At 35.9% G+C, this 23,799-nt stretch overlaps 1 protein-coding gene across 5 annotated transcripts in view; it reads left to right on the top strand.

Annotated features, from left to right (window-relative positions):
• The window catches only part of DIAPH3 (diaphanous related formin 3), a 496,362-nt gene that overhangs the window by 300,562 nt on the left and 172,001 nt on the right, over nt 1-23,799 (top strand). For all 5 annotated transcript variants that reach the window (XM_030813469.1, XM_012506844.2, XM_030813468.1 and 2 more), the window contains 2 exons: nt 4,185-4,314; nt 23,658-23,782. In XM_030813469.1, coding sequence (XP_030669329.1) covers nt 4,185-4,314; nt 23,658-23,782 — 255 coding nt within the window. The remainder of the gene's footprint in view (nt 1-4,184; nt 4,315-23,657; nt 23,783-23,799) is intronic.

Raw genomic sequence — 23,799 nt, 5'->3', positions numbered from 1 at the left:
TCCCCAAACTTTGCACTGTAACTACAAGGGAGTTTTACTCCAGACTGACAGCTAGGCCATGATTTATTACAGGATCCACTTTTAACATTATTTTGTCTGGAATGAACAGAGTGGTTGGAGAAACTCCATCCATCTTTTGTTTATTTGACATTTATGCCACATTAAATGTACCTTAAAGAAACAATACATAAATAGGACATTCTATTTAACAGTGATGATTACTCATCAGTGAGATAAATCTCTTGACAATAATACAAAAGAAATCCTGTCAAGCACTGACTGTTAAAGTTTAAATAAAGCATACTTTTAACCTGAACATATTTTTAAATCAAATATTTTATTTTCTTTCCAAGATTTAGCATTACAAAGTTTACTTAAGTTGTTACTCATCTTCAACAAAATTAACACTGTCTTCCATGCTTTAATTGTTCTAGCTCAGAAACTGATTATGATATGAGTAAGTATGATATGAGTAGGAGTAGAATGTGCCTTTTTAGTTGGTGATTTTCATTAATGAAATCAAAAAATATTGAGCAAATGGATAAGGACCTAATACATTTTATGCTTTCATGCTTTTGGAAGACTCTTTAAAAGATGATTAGAGAGAGGGGAGGGAGAGAATAGAGTAGTTGAGGCAGGAAGAGTATCTTGGCAGCATTGTGAAATTTTTCTAGAGAATGTTAGAGCATAAATGAAGAATATCTGCCCTGGAGTTTAGAGCTGCATAGTAGTTTATAAATGAGACACCATGCATGATCAACAACATGCTTCTTTTCTGAACCTCTTATTTATTAGGCTTAGTTTCAAATTTATTTACTTGAAAGTTTGAGTGGTGTCTTTCAATTGTTGAATACCCATTTTGAAATGATAGGAATATTGTGCTTCCCTTTACTATTCAGTGAGTGTACTTTTTAATACTAGATTGTTCCCAGTATGCTGCTTGCCACTCAGTTGACGTTTTCAACAAGACAACCCATGGTAGCACCCTCCTCCTAAATCAGTGTTTAGCTTTATAATTGTCTCTGAATAACTCGAATCTGTGTTTGACTTGAGTATTTAACATTTAGTAAACTAGTAGTTGTTTTCCATGATTCTAAATTCTGAATTCCCATTGCTTACAAATAAAGACCAAGATCAGTCCAGTTGGTTGTTCTTCTTGATACATTAATCCTAGCAGTTGCTGGCTGTTTAGCTATGTCACAAATACTATTGGAATACTCTTTCTAGGCTTTACAAATTGTGAAGGTGGATGGTGATTGTCTTAACATTCCACACAGGCTGCAAGGGTGTAGACTGGTAACAGTGGGTTGCCGAGAGTTCAGAGTAGGAACGGTGTTCCCCAAGTAGTCATTGCTGTAAATGAGGGTAGATGAGATAAAGGATCTTTGCTACTAGGGTGCTTTTTAACAAAACAGAATACAACTTTCATGTTAACTTTTGGTGGCTGTACAAAGAGAAAACTATTCGTAAAAGTTTGCTGCTTTTAATCTGGGCTTACCTATTTAAGATGATAGTATGAATGAAATTATAGGATTGTAAGGAAACTTAAAAATTGTATTTGACATTCATGAATCTATATGTAAAAACAGAAGCCCATTGAATGATTCCAACTGACCCAAACACACAGATATAACTCTGAAATGAGATTATTACTACATTTCTCCACTCTTCTAGTTTTTAAAAATTAGATTGTACTGTGTCTACTAACTCTTAGTTCCACTATAATGTATGCTTAACATTTTTAGAGTAAAAAGTGAATTTAGAGTTTCTGTGTTGTTTCATTTTCTTATTTTACCTGTGTGAAAGCTAAGGTCCAGTAACGTGCTCAAGACTATTAATTAGTCAAGGACATGCTTTAACATTGCCAAATCATCCACATATGTTAGTGACAATTTGTCTAGGTAGTCAATGGAGTCATATTTTTGAAGCATCCTCTTGTAAAACACTCAGCTCTATGTTGTGAAATCTGTATTTCTTTTAAACAAGGTACCAAATCATGGACTAAGTGTTCATGTTCAGTCTGTTTTTAAAGTACTGGGAACTACTGTATAAGTTGCATGTTGTGTAGGTCAGCATAGCAATTGAACCTATTACATGTGTCATGATGTGAAAGTAAGGCTGTCTAGGTGGGTAGCTCACTGTTCCCAGGACTATGGTAGTTTTTGAATCAATAAGTAGTCAGTATGTTAATATATCTGATGGTACAGAAATCTCCCATTCTTCCACTACCGGACATTAACAGTTATTTGGTATTTTTCTGATAGTGATAGAATATTTAGTGAGGTTGGATTTTTTAAAATATTACTTATGGGAATTTATTTAGGAACCAATTTTAAAGTGGGAAATTCTTGGAAGCAAGTAAATAGCGCTGTACCCAATTAGGTATGCCTTGAATTTCCAGCTCTAAGTTAAGTTCTGGTAGAAAAGACTGATTTTTTTTAACCCTTTATTTGTATCTCTGCTCTAAATGATTACTTAATGGTAGGGAATGCTACCAGATTACCTATTAGTCCTGTGTTCATACCACTCCTCCTTGCCACTATTTTCTATCCCAACACTACACAAAACCCAAGCTAACTTTTATCATTGTCGAAGTTTTAGTTTAACTACCTCTCCCTGTGATTGCACTCCTTGGCCATTTCAGATTAGGATTGGTCCATCCTGGTCGTCTCAAGCCCGTGTCCTCTTTTCATTCATTCTACATACCTGTTTATGTTAATTTGATCAACTAATTAGCTTTGGGAGCAAAGGGGTCACAAGTTGGTGCCCCAGTTTATTCCTCTGAGGTTTAACCATGTATTTTCAATAGGTATCTTTCAGGGATAAAAAGTTGGTTCTTGGAGAGCAAAAATGTCTTACTTGTTTAACCAGTTTTTAGGTGTAAAACACAGATATGCATACAGTGTATAAACATAAATGCATCACCTTTGTGGTTTTAAAATTTTATAGGTGCAGTTAGGAAAAAAATGCCTAAAAACTTCTTAGGGGGCAATCATGAAAAAAATAATGAAAGCACTGTTCTATACATAGATAGATAAATTTATGTTCTTTCAAGACATTTCCACCTGGATACTACCGAAAAGCTTCAAATTTACCTTGTCCAAAACAATTTTCTTCTTTGGCCACCTCACACAAATCTGTTTCTCATCCTTTCTGACATGTTAGTTAACAGCATCACCTGGGTTTCCACACCCACATGGTCTCATTGTCCCCATTTCCCAGGCACAACCTCCATTCAGACTGCCCTCTCTCCCTGCCTGATTATTGCCACGGGTTTTTAAATTACTCTTCATGCTTCTCTTAGTACTCTTGCCCTAATCTTTTTAGCCACACTCACTGGAGGGAGCTTTCTAAAATGTATATCTGATCATCTCTCATCTAGATGGAAAACTTATATTGCTTCAAAATCAAAATCCTACTTCCATTGCATGCCATTATCTTTCCTTTTATTTTTTGGTCTTTTCAGATTTATATCTTTGCCATGTCCCTACTTGCCTTCCCTAATACACATACACTTTAATTCTGGAGTCACTCAGCCGCCTCAGATGTGTCATATCCTTCCTCATCTATAGCTCTTGTAAATGCTGCTCCATGAGCCTGTGTTAATGCACTTTTGTATTTTTTCCTTCTTTTCCCTAAGCCCATACAACTTCCTGTCTTTGAAGTTTCAGTTCTGTTGTCATGTCCTCCTAGGTGAAAGTTGTGATTATTTTTACTTTACTATCTGTCACATCAAGGCAAATACGTATATTTTTTAACTAAACAGCTTCTTGAGGAAAGTCTATGTTTTATTTGTTGTTAGGTCTCCAACTGCTACAGTAGCTAGTAGGCATTCTATGAATATGTGCCAAGTGATAAATGGATGAATGCTCAGGGATGTTTAAATATTACCATTAAACAGACTCATAGGTTACTCTGTTTTCCTAGGCATTTTGCCATTTTTTTCTATAAAACATTGCATGCTAGATTAAACTTATTCCTTTTTTGCAACAAATAATGATTTTCACCATGCAGCAAGTCAAAAGTAGTTTTTCGAGTATTTAAATATTTGTTTTTCAAAAACGAAATCAACTAATTTTACAACTTTTAGTTCTTATCTACAAAATACAGTATTAATATTGTTTAAGTAGACAGAATATCAACATACTTATGACTGTGTTTTTTCTCCCTCCTGTTCTATTTAGCTAAAGGACACAAAATCAGCAGATCAGAAAACAACCCTACTTCATTTCCTGGTAGAAATATGTGAAGAGAGGTACCCTGATATACTGAATTTTGTGGATGATTTGGAACCTTTAGACAAAGCCAGTAAAGGTTTGTGCCTTTTTAAGAAACATTTCATGGCTCTGGTCTTCAGCGCTAAAAGACTGAAAATTATACCTTTTATTTGTACATACTTTCCACTTTGTCACAGTGTTTTCATACCCAATATCTCATTTTAAAAATAAAGAGAGAGTTGTAGGATTTTATGAGTTGTCATGATTGGAGCTATGAGTTTAATTTGTTTAGTTAGATGATGAGGCCTTATATTATAAAATATTTTGTTTTACAGTTTAAACCTTATAGATACCTGCTAGCCCTACCTTCTACTGCTAAATCTCCTCCACTTTTTGGCCAGGGCGATGCTCTCTTGATTCAATGTCATTCATAGGCACTAATAGCCTATTACATACCTGAGACCAGAACCAGCAATCAGTGTCCCCACTTGCCTGAGTACCAAATCTATCTCTGCCCAACTTGTTGGTCCTCTCTTTTTTTGTTATAGAAGACACCATACTGCCAGAGTTTCATTTCATCCTTTCCTGATGCCCAAATTTCTAACCTGATTCTAGTCTCAATTGTGGGCTTAAATCAGGTCATAAAGGGTCATAGAACGGATAGAGCTATTATTAATACTTGGTTATAATATGATTTAAATATAATTTTTTGACTACCTTAATAATTCAATTTTCTTTTTCTTTTTTTTTTTTTTTTCTTTTTTTGAGATGGAGTCTCGCTCTGTTGCCCAGGCTGGAGTGCAGTGGCGTGATCTTGGCTTACTGCAAGCTCCACCTCCCAGGTTCACACCATTCTCCTGCCTCAGCCTCCTGAGTAGCTGGGACTATAGGCGCCCGCCACCATGCTTGGATAATTTATTATATTTTTAGTAGAGACGGGGTTTCACCGCGTTAGCCAGGATGGTCTCGATCTCCTGACCTCCTGATCCGCCTGCCTCAGCCTCCCAAAGTGCTGGGATTACAGGCGTGAGCCACTGCGCCCGGCCTCAATTTTCATTTATATTTCACATTGATTCTGTCACCTTTACTTGGTGTCAAACAACCAATTTGTGAATACATTTTGGAAAACAACTCATCTGGAATGCTGGAATATCTGTATTCTTTTTTTGTTGACTACTAGTCATTAGTAATATGAAATTGTCTTTATAACCTCTTTATTTTCTTTTTAATATTGGAATTCATCAACTTGAAGGATATTTTATTGTTTTCCATATTAGAGTGAATATTTCTTCTTTAAAAAAATCAATTTTATCTTTTCCTGCTCCCTTTAAATTGTTCTTCTATAAAATGAGGATTATAGAACTTTATTGATAAAGAAGCATGTGATTGGATGAGATGTTCTTTGAAACTTTGTTCTGAGATGTATGTTTCTTTGAAGTAAATATTTCATATGGCCTGTCTTGATCTGTAAGACAAAAAATAAGCTTTTTACTTAAATTTTTACTAATAAATCCTAGTGTTCTAATGAATTATTGAATTACTCACTTTACCCCTCTGCAACCTGAAAATGTCCTTGCTATAAGAAGAATCTTTCCATATATTTAGTTACAGATGTTTTAATAGGATTCAAGAAGGGAAAATAATTGAAATTATTTTCTTGTATTAAATCACCTGAGGTAGGGCAAAAGGGCATTGAAGTGAATAGGTTGTAAACATTCAAAATCACTCAGTGATAGTCAAAATAACTTTTAACTCAGGGAAATCAACTCTCCTAAAGAGAGAATTCTGATATTTTGGATTTTTTGACCAAATGGGATGAAAAAAAATTGGAAATGAGTATTCTTGATGGACATTAAGCAGTTTGATAGATAACAGAGTAGTGGATGAAAACATGGTACAAAGTGCCTTGAAATACACCAGGAGTTTTTTTCCTGGGGAAAAACATGGATGAGTAGATGTATTTTTTTATTGTAGAATTTATTGTTTAGCAGGTTTTGCTGTAAATGAAGTTTTTGAAATATTTATGTTGACTCATACTCAAAATTCTTTATTAATATTATAATTTGTTCTTTAAAAATATTTACCTTTGATAAGGACTTGCAGAATTGTAACTTGGTTTGGTTCTTCTGGGTATTTTTCTGTTTGTTGTTTTTGTGTTTCAGCAGGGCGTTCTGGGGTTTTGGGACTTTTTAGTTTCTGTCTGTTAAGAGTGGCGTCTAGTGTCTGTGTATGGGTCAGCAGATACCGTTAGTATGTTTCACAGGGAGCAGCCAACTTCATCTTTAACATAGAAAAGCCATCACTGAAGTACTTTTTATAGTGTAGGTGATTGTTAAGCATAACTTTTTTTTATTATTATATTACTTTATTAATGAATGAGGTTTGAGGAGGAAATGTAATATTTTGAATGACGTAAGTGTGTTTGCTTTGGAGTATTTTAATGCTCTTATACACGTATTATATATCATCATTTAAAAGTTTCCAGATTTGAAACCTCCTCAGTGAGCTATCACATGAATTAAAAAGTACCTTTGTTTTTGAGGCATAACAAATCCTGGTCATTAAGTACTCCTAGATCAGCAGGGAGAACTTTCATTGCAACTAATGAGCTTACCTGTATGACAATTTTCAAAAATCTACTTCATTATGACTGCTTCTTTTCTAAGATATAGTGGCTTACAGCTTTTCTGTTGCATTTCAGTGAAAATATTTTGAGTCATTATTGTATTTCTGTATACCATTGTAATATTTCTCTTTTTGGACTTCTAAGGTTCAATACATTTTTCCTTGTCTAAGCAGGTAAAATTAATCTATAAAGGTTTTATTGATTACTTCCCAATAATCTATTTCATTATTAAATTTTATTAAAGAGTAGAAAATATGACAAAACTTACTTTTTTTTGTTGGTGAGTATATTAAAATAAAACCTAGGTAAGTTTACAACATCACCTTGGTCTGACCTTTTTAAAGTTATAATTCTACCATGTATTTCCATCCTTTCCTAGTCAACTCTGAATTCTAGAAATACCATGCTAGTTCAGTCTGTAACTCATTCATCCAATCACTAACTTAATGAGCCTTTACTGAGTGATTACACAGTGTTAGAAACTGTGCTCTTGTCTTACTCTTGGTTCAGGTGTAGTGTCTGTGTCTTAGTGAAACCCAGTCTGTCTCACTCCCATCTAGCTTTTTCCCAGCAGGCTCTTCCCTCCTACGGTCAATTTCCTTTACTTTCTCCTCCTCCTCTGTGCAATGTCTATGCATTGCTTTTTTAAAAGTGCTTTTCACTAGCCTAATGGTGAACCCTTCTCTTTTTTTCTCCCTAGATCTTCTCTTTAGGTGATGTTTTCAATTCCCATAATACCACCATTATGTTAATGACTTACAAATTTATATCCCAGACTTTCCTTCTAAGATCCACACTTGTATCGACAACAGCTTTTGCTATTTCCATTGCATCTCAAAAAGGTATCAGAATCATATTATGTCTCAAAATGGGACTCTTGATTCCTACACCCTTAACCTCTCCTTCCAAATTTTTTTTACTTGAAAAAATCCTGCTTGGCCACCCTTCTTTGGATATCTTTTCTCTCATTTGTCATATCTCTATATAGCCTTCAGCATCTCAATGCAGAGCTGCATGGTGGGTTTTGCCTAAGTTAAATCCATGGGAAGTGGCAGCCGTGGCCGAGAATGTTGTCTAGTTTTCTCCTTCATCAAGAAACTTAAAAGTAAATGTCACCTTCCCTTTGGTGCTTTTTGCTGGGAACCTCACCTAAATTTGTGTATTCTACTCTTTCTTTAAGGGTAAATTCATAGGTTTTCCAGGAATTCTTATACTACTATTTAGGAACTGCTGCTCTAGACCAGGGATTATTCCTGGGACAGCTGTGAATAGATTTAAGCTTCTAGAAGAGATCAATATTCAGTGTATTATCAGAGTGGATTCAATGATAACTCATTTTTAATTTTTGCCATATTTCTCTGTTTCCATATTTTAGCATTAAGAGCATTCATTGATATATTTGATTTTTAAATCCTTTACATTTAATACTATGCCTTGTACTTTTAAGATTCTGTTTGTATGTTTTTAGCTAGCAATTCCTTGATTTGACCGTAATATTTGTCTGCTCAAATACTTCTCCTGGTTTCCAGTTTCTCATGCGTTTCCATCATTTTGTGATAAATGTCTTACTAAATACCAAATGTTTATCTTTTATTCACCTACTGTGAGCACTTAGAACACTTAATTTCCAGGTGGCAACCACCTGGAAAATTTATAGTGTTTGAAAATTTCAAATTTATCTGCTATAACCAGCAGACACGTTAACCTCTTTGTTGCTATAGCCTTCTAAAAATGCCAGTTAAAGTTTGTTAGTGAGCTTGATACATATTTTGAATAATCAGTATTAGTTATTAGTTTAATTGTATTTTATATCCCCTGCAGCAGAGTCAACAACACAACTGACATTATATTGGTTGGAATCATTATGTCGTGGAGGTTGTAGGTTGGGGCGTCATAATTTGTGTGCGATATATTAATTCATTTGGTCTTTCAAATCAGGAATAGAATATTAGAATGTTATGAAAAGACACGTTTTTTTACCCATATCTGCCCATATGATGTAGTTAATAGGCTACGTTGTTGGTGGTGGAAATATTTATAATAAAATAATTTAGTTATAGAAGACAACCATGTGGGATATTGCTTTTATTGAATGGTCAAGGGAACAAAAATGTTTTCTAACTGTTACAAGCTGTACTGTTCCCTCATAAATTCGTATGTTAAAGCCCTAAACCTCAGTATGTCAGAACTTGACTATGTTTGGAGATAGGGCCTTTAAAGAGAGGAGAGTTAAAATGAGATCATTAGGATATCCCTAATCCAATCTGACCTGTGTCCTTATAAGAAGAGGAAATTTAGAGTCACAGCCATTCAGGAATGTACATGTACAGAGGATAGACCATGTGAAGACACAGTGAGGAGGTGGCCATCTGCAAGCCATGGGGAGGGACCTGGAGCAAATCATTTCCTTACGCCCCTCAGAGGAAACCAACTGTGCCGACACCTTGATCTTGGACTTCTGGCCTCCAGAATTGAGGAAATGAATTTCTGTTGTTTAAGCCACTCAGCCTAGGGTATTTTGTGAAGGCAACCCTAGCAAACTAATATACTAACTTAAGACATTTTTCTCATTTGCTTAGAGGTCTTTGGCTATAGAATAGAGTAGCCTATACTGAATGGTTTTTCACTTTATCAAATCAGTTGAAGTAGCAGTTGTAGAGCTGCTGTGTTGGATGTGCACTAGTAATCAATTTAGAAATATCAAAGGTTCTTCTACAAACTGAATTATCACATGATTTGAAATAATTGCAAGTATGCTTCAATTCCTCTTTTGAGTAGACATGAAACATAAAGTAGTACATGTATAAGGATATGTTAAGGCATTTTAAATAAATATATTCGTGAAAATTCTCATTTAATTTCAGAATTAGATCTATGGCATTTCCTAGATCTTGTTTTAGAGTACACTTAATCATACTATACTAAGTTTTTGTTTTGTCTTTTTCTTTTACTCACTATATCCATATATATATATCCATAAATATTTATATATCTCTTTTCCATTTCTCCCTGTTTTGCTACTATAATAGTTGTAATTTTCATATAAGCAGGTAACTGATAAAAATTAGTAACACTCTGAGTTATCTCTTGACACCTTTCCAAAAGTAAGGCATAGGTAGATGATGTTACTTTTTTTTTTTTTCATTTTCCTATGGGAATAATGAAAGTATTTAGTATATCCAAGTTGTGTAGTGCTGGTTCTACAGATAGATCGTGGAGTAAAACCTATGTTTGTAAAGCCAGCTTATGACTCCTAATGGTTTTATGTCTCAGGGAACTAATTTGACTATCTGCAGTCATCTAGTAAGTATACTTAGGAATTTACTTAGGAATTCTAAAGCGTATGTTAGTATACTTTACATATATATTTAGTAAGTATACTTAGGAATTCTAAAATAATTTTAATGTTAATATAAGCCAAATATAATAAAAGTTAAATTTATTTTTAAAATATAATTTTTATGTTTGCATATACTTACCAAAATGTTAGAATATGTACAATTTTATATTCAACAAATTAATACTGTTTTCACAAAAAGGTATGATGAGATATAACTGGGCCATTCCCAAGGTAATTACAGGATTTGTGAAAAATATTTATAGTGTAATTGCAAGTGTGGTATACTGGTAAGAGACCACATATTTAAATCCTGCCAGTTTATTTCCAGGGATTATCTGTATAGAGTTGGCATCAAAAGTTTAAGTTGTAGACTTGGATATGAGATTGTAAGAGTAATCATTTTATAGTGCAAATATAAACTGTTTTGGAAAGCAGCAGAGTGGAACAGAAAGAGCATGTCCCAAAGTCACTAGAAGAATTAAGGATTCTGTAGATTGACATTGAAGAACACTGGGCATGGAGGAACTACTTGCAGCTAAAGATTGCTTTTTGAGATACTGAGCTAGGAACATTTCCTGAATCTGCTGTGGCTTGGGCTGATAGATGATGATGAAGAAGAAAACCACATCAGGAAGACTTCTAGATCTTTTTGGAGGTTAACAGGCTGAAAGTGGCATCAATACATCGTTAATCTTTTCGAGAAGCTAACAGTTTACAGTGTTTGCAGATTTTGGGCCAGCTACGGCTTTGAAGTAGCTACTTGAGCAGTTCTGTCAGTGTCACCTATGAACTATAGCGAACATTAAGTAACAGGACAGTATCACCAGTGACGACCAAGGTTTTAGAACTCTCTTACACTCGTGTCTGTAAAGCAGTATTTACTGTACCTTAGTTTTGCAATACAAAGTAGGAAATTACAAAGTAGGTGAAAGAAAATTTCAGAATAGTGTATTCTGAAGGGCAGTTGAACATAACAAATCTGTGTACTACAAAGAAACCTAAGCAGTGGATAGAACAAACACATTAGTGGCAATCTTATGAATCTTGTTGGAGACAAGGTTGACATGTAACCAGTCGGGGGAAGAGGTATGGAGATAATCAGATGCTGCAGGTAGAATTGTCAGCTGCTCTCCAGAAACCAGATTGTATTTATGTATCTTACAGAATCTTGAATTAGTAGTTGTATTGGTTTGTTAGGGCTGCCATAACCAGTTACCACAAACTGAGTGCCTGTAAACAACAGAAATTAAGTCTCTCACTAAAGTCTCTGAAATCACAGTATTAGTAGGGTTGGCATCTTCAGAAGACCCCAGGGGAGGAAGCATCCATGCTTCTCTTCCAGCTTCTAGTGGCTACCCGGAGTCCTTCGTGTTCTTTGGCTTGTAGATGCATCACTCCACTCTCTGCCTGCATCTTCTCACCATCTTCTCCATGTCTCTTGGGCTCCTCACCTCTGCTTATGGACACTAGTCATTGGATGATGTCAGTCACAGGATGATTTCATCTCAAGATCCTTAACTAATTTCATCTGCAAAGTTCCTATTTCCAAATAAGTCACATTCTGAGGTTCTGGGTGGATATGCATTTTGGGGGGGCACTACTCACCCACTACAGTCATCTTTGGCATAAGTCCTATAACTGCATGGAGATAGCACTGTCATCTTTGAGTATTATGAAACAGTGCAGGGAAATTATACTAATAAGTATATCTGGAAAGCATGTATCATTAAATTGTGAAATAGTTTGGTTTTTAAGGGTTATTGTTAATATGCTTCAGAAATACCCTTTTCTTTGTCATTGTGTGAAAATACTAAACCAGTTAAAACTGAAATTATTGTATGCCTTTGTATTAGTCCGTTTTTGCATAGTTATAAACAGCTACCTGAGACTGAGTAATTTATAAAGAAAAGTGGTTTAAGTGGCTCACAGTTACACAGGCTATACAGGAAGAATGGCTGGGGAGGACTCAGAAAACTTACAATCATGGCAGACGGCAAAGGAGCAGCATGCACATCTTACATGGCTGGAGAAGGAGGAAGAGAGTGCAGGGGGAGGTGCTGCACACTTTTAAACAACCAGATCTCATGAAAACTCACTCACTATCATGAGAACAGCCAGAGGAAAATTCACCACCATGATCCAGTCACCTCCTATCAGTGCCCTTTGCCAACACTGGGGATCACAATTCAACGTGAGATTTGGGAGGGGACACAAATCTAAACCATATCAGCCTGTGAATTTAAGGAATTTTTTTATTGATAGGCCATGATGACAACAACTGTAATAAGTGATTTTAGTGGGCAAAATTAAAAATATGTTTGCAATTAGATTATAGAAACATTATATGATAGGAGAAACTGTTATTTGGACCATGGACTCTGAGGTTAGGTAACTGGTTCACCTGGAGTTGAAACCCCGGCTTGTTATAGGTATAATCTTAGACAAGTATCTTATTCTGTCTGAGCTTCCCTTTTCTTACCTATAAAATGGGTGCAATATTAGTACTTAACCCAGAGGTTTGTTGTGAGGATTAAATAGGTTAATATGTACAAATGTTTATAAAGTTTGAAAAGTACCTATTAATCGTTGTATAAATATTCTCTATGTTTGTTATAGTGTTGGTGTTATTTTTCCGTGATTATTTATTGTTGACACACATCTGCCTGTCATTAACAGTGCAGGTAAACATGAGTCTATGTGAATAATATGTTATTATAGAATTTTAATATATATTGTCAGAAATTTGAACAGATTCCAACTGTGTGTTGCCTGAAGCTTATTCAAACTTTAGAACATAACAGCCACAAATTTTGTAGGCTTATGTTAGTAGTTTTCTAAAAATGTTGGTACTTTTCTAAAAATTAATAATACATGTGCAGTTACATAAGTGTACAGCTCAATGCATTTTCACGAGTTGGACATACTAACATAGGGAATGGAATTTGGAAAATGGGTTCTATTTTTCTTCCTCTGCTTCAGGCTGCAACACTTTATTTTGTATTTTTGAACTTTGACATAAGATTTCTTTTGAAAACGGAGTTCTAGTACTAAACAACCTTTGAAAACAACTGGTCTCCAGGAACTCTTCAACTCTGAGTTTATTTTTCTGGACATGATGCATGAATTTAAAAAAGAAATTTTTTCATTTCAGCCAAGAATTATGAAGGAATGCCATATGGAAATATGAACTAACTTATGAGAAATGATATAAGTGATAGGAAAATCTAAAATGATATTTATTCACACTCATAGGAAAACCTAAAGAAAATAAGATCTTGGGTAATCGTCCCTTCTCCCCTCAGAAGAGATCACCTTTAAGTATACGTTTAAAATTGATCAGCAGTGAGACCCTTTTGTCATATAAATGTCTACCACTGTGATGGTAGCTTCTCGGCAGCTATCTTTCAAATCATATTTTATGGAAAAAAGAGCTAGTGTTAATTAGTAGTTTTTGATATGTTTTGACTCTATAAGGAAAGGACTCAAAACAGCTTATTGAACTCCTGTTTGGTAGACATTGTGCTAGGCACTTGTATTAGCAAGGATTAGGCTTGACTGTGAGTGACAGAAAAAAAAAATAAAGTTAGTTTAAATAAGATTCATCTATTTGGCTGGGCGCCGTGGCTCACACCTGTAATCCCAGCCCTTTGGGAGGCCGAGGCGTGCAGATCATGAAGTCAAGAGATTGAGACCATCCTGGCCAACATGGTGAAACCCCGTCTCTACTAAAAGTACAAAAATTAGCTGGGCGTGGTGGCGCATGTGTGTAATATCAGCTACTCAGTAGGCTGAGGTAGGAGAATCACCTGGACACGGGAGGCAGAGGTTGCGCCATTGTGCTTCAACCTGGGCAAAGAGTGAAACTCTGTCTCAAAAAAAAAAAAAAAAAAGATTCATCTATTCATTGTTCAATGAGTCATTTACTGAATACCTCATCCATTCCAAGGCACCAAAGAGGTGTGAAAACAAAAGCCTCTGCTTTCTTGAAGTTTACATTTTAGGTGGCAGATATAGAACCAAGCCAATGAAAGAAGTCAATGTATGTCTTATGTCTGACTCTGGCATGCCAGGGCAGGGTTTTTTTGCAGTTTTAGATTGAGTGGTCAGAAAAGGTCTTATAGAGAAAGTGGTCTTTGAGAAAAACTTAAGAGTCATGGAGAGGCCATTTATGTTGGTATTTGAGAGAAGCCTATTCCAGGCAGAGGGAAAAGCAAGTGTAAAGGCCTCAAGGTATGGAAGTGAGACTGGAGCAGAGGGAGGGAGGGGGAGCATAATAGGAGATAACGTCACAAAGGTAATAGATCCTGTAGGGCATTACTGTTCATTGTAAAGATTTGACTTTGAGATGAGGAGCCACTGGAAGGTTTTGAGCAAAAGAATGACATCTGACTTAAATTTTCAAAGGATTGCTTTGGCTGCTCTGTTGAGGAAAAAGTGTAGATGAATAATGGTAGAATGAGTGAAACCACTCTGATGCTGCTAAAATAATCTAGAGGAGGAATAATGTTGGCTTGGATCGGGAAGAGTAGTGAGGGTGGTAAGAAGTATTTGGAAAATGATTGCATTTTGAGGTTAGAACCAGCAAGATGTGCTCTATGGTTAGATGTGTGGGGCATGAAAGAGAAAAGAGTTATAAAAACTAATGATTTACTGTGATGTAGGGGCAAGTCAAGGAGGAAGATAAATTCTAATTGGAAAAGTGAGTTTAAGGTGCCTACTAAACATTAAGGAAACATGTCCAAATAGGCCATTGGAGTTCAGGGGAAGGATCTAGGCATGAGAAAAAATTTGGACTTTTTTGAAGTCCAGCTAATACACAATCTTGGACTTGTGAGGCTGACCTGGTCTCCAATAGCAGCAAGTGAAAACTAGTCTTACTTGAAAGTCCGTTAGTCTGTGCTTAACATTTCCCCTGTGACAAAGTAAAAAGCAGTAAAATTGCCCTCCCATGTACACGTACACAGAACCATTATACTAAGGGAACATTTTGAATATTGTTATTAAACATTTCTGTTATGCACTTCTTTTTATGTAATGTTTATACCATGGTTTTGAACATCTTATCTAAGGGAATTCTCAAATCTTATGAGTAAACATGATTTCCTTTGAGATGGGCTTCTCCCACTAATACGCTCTTCTGGCTGCCTGCCTTTAATACCCTCTTTGTACTTGTAAAGGACAGGGCTGGCTCTTTCTTTCAGGGGATGAAATAGCTTGACAGAATTGACTGGAGGCCTTTAATTGGTTGTATTCATTTCCTCCACTTGCCTTCTCCCTTTCCTCCACTTGCCTTCTCCCTTTCCTCCACTTGCCTTCTCCCTTTCCTCTTTCCATGTTCCATAGCAAATGAAGGCATTTCTCTTGCAGTATTATGTAAAAACAACAAAAATTAAACCATCATTGCATACAGTATAGTAAATTAATTAGGGAATGCAAATTCCATTTGTTTTTACCGGGGGTTCCATCAAGAATCAGAACAATGGGAAGAAAGAAGATCTGAGTCAAGTGAGTCAGGGAAGGTACAACTACTTGATGAGGATGATTCACTGTTCACTTAGCATTGCTCCTTTGTCTTTCTTGTTTCTGAGACAAGATCTCCCTCTGTCGCCCAGGTTGGAGTGCAGTGATACAATCATTGCTTACTGTAACTTCAAATTCCTGGGCTCAAGCTATCCTCCTGCCTCAGCCTCCTGGGTAACTAGGAGTATAGGCAGGCACCGCTACCCCTGGCTAATTTTTTTAAAAAATTTTATAGAGATGGGGTTTCACTATGTTGCCCAGTCTGGTCTCAAACCCCTGGCCTCAAGTGATCCTCTCACCTCAGCCTCCCAAAGTGCTGAGATTACAGGAGTGAACCACTGCACCTGGCAGCACAGTTTATTTCAATTTATCTTTGCCTGTTATGAACTAAGCTACAATTTACTTTTACTTTGATTTTTTTTCAGTATTGTTTTAGTTTCGTATCTTTTTGTCATGTAATGGATTTTATAATGATATTCTAGAATTTAGGTTTTGTTGTAGACCTACTTAATAGTCAAGTTTTTTTTACACTACTGAGGTTTGTTTTGGACCATCTTGTCCCTACAATTTTATTATTTTAACTTGCATTTATAAAATGTTGTTATAGCTTTATAAAATGCTTTTATTATTACAATTGTCTAGGAAGAAATATATTGCTTGGAGCCTGAAACTAAATAATTTTGCACATGAAACAATTGATTCTATGAGTGTAGGAAGGTTTGATTTAATTTGCATGTTTAAATTGTCTATAGTAATAAGTTGTTCTTTAAGCTTTCCTTAAAGAAATCAATTTCCCTGGATTGTATCATGATATGTAAGAGTGAGTGTGGCATTTTTTAGTAAGCTTATTATGAAATAATGACCAACACCTCCAGGAGATACTCATAGAGGATTTTTTTTTAATTACAAAGATTATGTAACCTCTCCTTTCTTACTTGAAATCTTAATCTAGTAAATCATAGAGGCCATGGTGTTATAAAAAGCATGTATTCATGATTGCTTTAAACTTAAATATTTATAGTTTTGATTTTAACTTTTACTCTAAAGCTTCTTTAACACCTCTGGTGTATAATTATCATAATAATAAGACACTTGGAGAAAAGTCTGTGTCTTAGATTTTAATGTCTGGGATATTTAATCTTATATTTTCCTATTTCATTTTTAATGCTCTTATCTGGAGGGGTTAAAGTTAAATCCAAAACCCAAACATTTGGGTATCTGCAATATGTTTTGTAACGAAAATACAAAGATGAATGGTGTCTTATCTTAAGGAATTCCCAGCCATTTGGGAGAGGAAGACAGATAAAAAGATAAATGTAAATAGAGAGTAGTAATTGCAAAGATAGAGATAATTACTAGTTGTGATGGGGAGAACGGGCACTTTACCTGTGTACTTGCTCTAGTTTTTGACTCCTTGTAAATTATGAATGGTTATGACCATTGGTCATGAATGGTGAAGTGCACAAGGCAGATAGACACACATTATTTCCAGGATCAGGTACAGATTAGATGAAGAGGGATATGGTCAGGGGAACTATAAGCAGTATGTATTTTGGAGATGAATGTTGGCGGGATATGAAGTAGAGCACCCCAGGTTGTAGGTGGGGCTTTGTTTAGGAACTCAGATGTTATGTAACCAGTTGACTGACATGCATTAAACAAGAAAGGGGCAGCTTTACTGATTGTCTGGAAACCCCTATGCACAGTGTGAAAACGACGCTGGAGAAAAACTGTAGGAGACCAGAGATCAGAGAAGAGAAAAGGTTCCCTATGACTTTAAAAGTGTTAAGTCAGCCAGGCGCAGTGGCTCACGCCTGTAATTCCAACACTTTGGGAGTCCAAGGCAGGCAGATCACGAGGTCAGGAGTTCGAGACCAGCCTGACTAACATGGTGAAACCCCGTCTCTACTAAAAATACAAAAATAAGCCGGGTGGTGGTTTGCGCCTATAATCCCAGCTACTCAGGACGCTGAGGCAGGAGAATCACTTGAACCCAGGAGGCGGAGTTTGCAGTGAGCCGAGATCACGCCAGTGCACTCCAGCCTGGGCAACAGAGCGAGACTCCATCTCAAAAAGAAAAAAAAAAAAGAAAAAAATGGTGTCTCAAAAAAAAGAGAAAGAAAAAAAGGTGTTAAGTCAGGAAGGTATTAAGTACTATTTGTCAAGTAAAATGCCTAAGTGTCATGATTGTTTGAATCTGAGAATTACAAGAGAGGAAAGGGTCAAGACCAGCAGGTTTCTAGCACAAGAAATGGGATTTTTGGTCCTTTTGCCTTCTGTGGTATGGAGATTACACATAGGGAGCTGATTGGAGATAAGAGACACACGATGTCTGAAGTGACTGAGAGATGTCATCTGGTGGAATGTTAACTGAGGAAAATGCAAAAGTCAAAATTGTCTAGCTAGCTCTGTTTGATGATGGCTCTGTTTTGTTAGTTTTCTTCCAAAGAATGAACAGGAATACAAAAAATATGATTAATTTCTTGGTGAGAAGATTGAAAGATAAAATTCACACATAGGTCACATACAGAGACACCAGTAAATTAAAAATTCTTTAAGAGTGTACAATTTAATACTCCTTGGTATAGTTTTTGTTTTGTTTTGTTTTGTTTTTGTTTGTTTGTTCCTTTTTTTTGTCGGGGGGCGGTGGATGGAGTCTCGCTCCATCACCCAGGTTGGAGTGCAGTGGCACGATCTCGGCTCACTGCAAGCTCTGCCTCCCGGGTTCATGCCATTCTCCTGCCGCAACCTCCCCAGTAGCTGGGACTACAGGCCCTCGCCACCATGCCTGGCTAATTTTTTGTATTTTTGGTAGAGACGGGGTTTCCCCGTGTTAGCTAGGATGGTCTCGATGTCCTGACCTTGTGATCCGGATATAGTTAAGATTTTTAAGACATAAAATATAGTTCCTGCCCTCAAAGAACTTGACACATGTGAAAAATGTGGCTAAAATTATGTTTGAAGATACATACAAGTATCGTCTATAGAAATAGAATAATTGCTGAAAAAATAAAAACACCAAGGGAGTTCTTTTTTTTTTTTTTTTTTTTTTTTAAGTTCTGGGGTATATGTGTAGGATGTGCAGTTTTGTTACATAGGTAAATGTATACCGTGGTGGTTTGCTATGTCTATAAACCCATTACCTAGGTATTAAGCCTGCCATGCATTAGTTATTTTTCCTGATCCTCTCCCTCCTCCTGCCCGCCACCCATACAGGCTCCACTGTGTGTTGTTCCCCTCCCTGTGTCCATGTGTTCCCGTTATTTAGATCCGACTTATAAATACACCAAGGGAATTCTTAAAATGCTCTTTAGTTTTACCCATCAGATGGCATACATTTTCTTAGCCCAGAATTCTCACTCTCCTTTCTTTCTTCCAAGCGTGTGTTGGTCCTTATTTAAAAACCAAGTGAGAGGTTGGTCAATTACATTTAAATCTGCTTAACCATAATGTGCAAGTAATGTAATCAGAGGCTTCTGATGAAGCATAAGAAAAGGCTTAGTGAGATTTGCATCTGTAGAGTAGCCTCAAGAACCATTTTATTTTTTTGAAGATAGCTTGCTTACTCTTCATGATGTTGACCTGAAATGTTTGAATACGCCCCAAACAGTCCTACTATTTTACTCTTTAAAATAGCAACCCTTCTTCTTAGGCTGACTGTCCGTGGTCTGGTGATGATGATGTTGAAGATATGATGACTTTACTTTTTCTTTGATTCTAAAATCACTTATTTCAGTCTTTAAGCTTTTCATTTATTATTTAGTTCTAATAATAACATAGTGCTATTCTTTTTAAAAATTTCTTCCTATATTATAGCATGCGAACTTTTGTGAAATGTCTGTGAGGTAAAAATATGCAGTGAGATCCTTCTCATTTCACTAATGTGGAAATGAAGCCCGGGAGAAATTGCTTCCAATCATAAAGAGTGTGGTTCCTGGCCCACTGACAACCACAGAATTGGAAAAGTCACAGACCTTTTATCCAGTGGACTAAATCCCTCTCCCACCTAGCTGAGAAGCACTCACCCATTGGGGTGGCTCTATCTTCAGTTACCAGTAGCTGGCTTTCTCTGAGGGCAGCCCAGACTTTAGGCACCTCTGAGAATGAGCCGAAAATGTGCTTTTCTTACACCTCCCCACTGGAATTCTGCCCTCTGACCAGACGTGTACTTCTATATTGATATGGTACAATGAAAAGTAAATATTTGGTCTTTGCTCCCTGGTTCCTGACACAAAGCTCCTAGAAGTTTTGGAATTTCCTGAGTGACACATATTTTGTATGTGAATGTAGTGACTAAAGGCAGGTAGGGGTATAGCTTCAGGATGAAGACTGGTCTTTAGAAGCAGTAAACACACGATTAAAGGGTTAGAACTATGGGCTTATACCCAATGTATGGGTGCGAGAGGGGCTGAAGATTGAGCTCAATCACAAATGCCAGTGATTTAATCAATAGTGCCTTTGTAATGAGGCTTCAATAAAGACTCTGAAAGAGGATAGGGGAGCTTCTGGGTTGGTAACACATGGATGTGCTTGGAGGGTGGATGTGCTGCAAGGGCAATGAAACTGTGAACCACCCCCGTCCCACCATTCCTTGTCCTGGACATCTCTTCCATTTGGTTGTTCATGGGTTGTATAATCATAAGTATAGTGTTTTCCTGATTTCTGTGAGTCATTCTAGTGAATTGTGGAACTTCAGGGAAGGGAGTTTTGGGAATCCCCAAATTTATAGTGAGTTAGTCTAGAGTGGTCCTCTAGACTGGCAACTGGCATCTGAAATGAGGGTAGTTTTGTGGGAGTGAGCCCTTCTACATGTACAGCCTGACACTAAATCTGGGTAGTTAGTATCAGAATTGAAGGATTTTTCCTTAACTTATGGAGTCTGCACTAACTCCACTTGTAGGACACCCAGTTGGTATTGGAGAATTAGACAATTGATTGGTGTTGGAACAATGTATTTGGTGTCAGAAAAAAAATCAAACAATCTATGTTCCCTCCCAACATTTGCCCTGTGCTTTTTCTCATATGGGAGTCGCTCAGACCTATTGGTCTGTTCTCTAGATCTTTTACTAATTTGACATGTGTGCATAATAAAATTGGTTAAGCAGACTAAGTATTTTAAGTATGTGGTTTTGTTCAAGGTGAGGTACCACTTTAATATATATACTACTTAAAAATAAATACGTATATAAAAAGTTATATATATAACTGCACACTCACCTGTCCATCCAGAATGCTTAGGCATATATTCCCTGGGTTTAGGCAGGGAATACGGATTGCTTGTGATTGCAATGGGCAAGAATGTACAAGAAACCCCTTATTATGTGAAAATTATATCTGTTTATTTAAATGTTACAGGGGTTATGAAAATAAAATGGTAATTTCTATAATAATTTATATATAACACAGTGGTTAAAAATAAGGTCTGGAATGAAACTGCTTGAATTCAAATTCTAGCTTCACCAATTTTTAGTTTGACCTTTTTACTTACCTACTGAGCTCCAGTTTCCTCATCTGTAAAACAGGAATAATAATAATGCCTACTTCATGACGTTCTTGTGAGGACTGAATGAGTTAATTAATAGAAAACACTCAAGACAGTACCTGACATACGTAAACACTTACCACATTTTAGATGTTGTTATTACCATTACTATTATTTTTATTGTCACTGCTATTATTATAACAATTACTGCTATCATTATACTACTAATACACTACTTTTTTGAACCTAATTTATAGCACAAAGTGGATGTATGGCTTATAAACGTTTCTGAGCGTGTATTTACTTAATAAAAGAGACAGGGTCTTGCTCTGTCACTCAGGCTGTGGTACGTTGGTGCCATGACTGGTCACTGTAGCTTCAAACTTCTGGGCTCAAGCAATTTTCCCACCTCAGCCTCCGTATTAGCTGGGACTACAGGCACATACCACCATGCCTGGCTAATTTTTTTTCTTTTTAATTATTGGAGACACAGAGTCTTGTTGTTGTCCAGGCTCGTCTTGAACTCCTGGCTTCAAGTTGATCCTCCTGCCTCAGCTCCTAAAGTGCTAGGATTACAGATGTACATCACCATGCCCAGCTTGCTTTTGAACCTTTATTTAATCAGAAGTTGCAGAGTTTTAGGAAGTATAAAAAGTGACTGAACCACCTGTAAGAGTTCTTGAAAAATGATAGAGGAAATGCTAATGAGACTTTCAGGGAGAGATCAAATAGACTAGGAGAGCAAAAGGAATCTCTTCTGTAATGCAGATAGAGAACTTTGAAAGAAGCAAAGAAAAAAATTGGAAATGAGAAGAGTAAATGAAACACCATTGGCCTAATCAAATAGAATCTTGGTTATGGATAATTGACAAGCAGACATAAAAATGAAAGAGCATAACATAGGAAATATATGTTACCACTATGAGCAGTGCACAGCAAGGTATTGGGGAAATGAATTAAATAGTTAAAAAGGTAAGAATCTGTGATTCTTAAAATTGAGACAATGACTCAGATAATTGTGTGTATTATTATAGCATTTAGTGTGTAAATTCAAAGTATCACAGAAAGGGAATACATGAGAAGGAAAAAAAATACCTACTGAGAAAATATGCATGAGTATAAATCCAGACTACCTTCATCACGGTGGGAGCAAACAGTTAAAGTACCATCACTCTTCAAGCACAAACAAGTATTGTATGTGGTTCTCGGAAGAGTTCAATCATTGGACTCCTTAAACGTTGCATCTGAGAATTAGGTTGCTAATTTTTTAAAATAAGAAAACACATTTAAGTTTTATTAAAAGCTGTTAATGTCAGAATACCAAATGTTATTTTCTGTACAACGAGGTTAAAAAAAAACAATAAAACACCATTTCATATTCTTATACATTATTTTTAATGTCTCCCTACTATTTTATTCTTTTGAACCAAGCTTAAAATTAAAAAAAAAAAACTCAGTTTCATTTTGTTGGGCATTTAGTTTCCAAGGATATTCCTATCCTTATAGATAAAACTTGAATTGCACCCATTCTTCAGGATTAATTCAAATCCTTCAGGATTAATTCAAATCCTAAGAATGGCAGATTACCTTGAATTACTGTATTCATTCTTTAAACATCATTTTATATAGTTCACATTGAACAAAAACAATAGATTTTTTTTTTAACCTAGAATTCATTTGTACCTAAAGAAAATATTTTAAAAGTTGGTTTAGGTCACTCTATCTTCTTTTTGCACTATTAAATCTTTTTCCTAGTGTCATATAAAATTGACTATGAAAAGATTTTCAGAAATGATCCTTCATGTCTGTTCTGCTGGGTGACTAGTGTATTCTCATAGTGACACAGTGCCCTGGTTTACCATTTTTTCTTCATATGTACTGTGAGAGCCACTTTAAGTCAAAGGAGGAAAAATATTATTAGATAATAAACACAAATTGTGTTCAGGATATCAGTAAAGAAAGCTTGACATTTGTCATTATAAGTAGCCTCTGATACCTTTTCTTTCCCATTGTAGATAAGCTTGGACAATAGAAAGCACTTTTCTCCATCTTTCCCATCTACTCCTCACTGTCCCCTGTCAAGAGATGATTTTGAAAAATGTCAAAATTATATTTAAATCAGTCAAATTTTTAAAAATGTTTTCTTTTTGTCTCTGAATAGACTGATGATTTTGTAGTATTTCCAATGGTCAAGAATTCTAATGAAACTTATTTCTTAAGTGTGGTTTATTTGTGTGTGTGAGCATTTCTTAAATTTTGTCTTATGTTTTAAAGACTGTCTTACTGAATTTCTTTTATAACTAGATTTTAAATTGAAAGGTTAAAAAAAGTGAAATTTATTTTTCTTTATTTTATAATGAATTTTCTTACATTATTGTGAGTTGTTTTCATGAATGTTTTGTTTCTAGGGTGTCTTACCTTTTATATATTATAATTTTGTCCTTTCAGGGCATTTAATATACTCTCTTTTAGTCTCTGTAGAAACGCTGGAAAAGAATTTGAGGCAGATGGGAAGGCAGCTTCAACAGCTTGAGAAGGAATTGGAAACCTTTCCCCCTCCTGAGGACTTGCATGACAAGTTTGTGACAAAGATGTCCATATCCTTTTGATATCT

Source organism: Nomascus leucogenys, chromosome 5 (genome assembly GCF_006542625.1).
Source record: "Nomascus leucogenys isolate Asia chromosome 5, Asia_NLE_v1, whole genome shotgun sequence".
NCBI classification, from domain to species: domain Eukaryota; kingdom Metazoa; phylum Chordata; class Mammalia; order Primates; family Hylobatidae; genus Nomascus; species Nomascus leucogenys.
The sequence above is the reverse complement of the archived record's forward strand: the minus strand, read 5'-3'. Positions and strand labels throughout refer to the sequence as shown.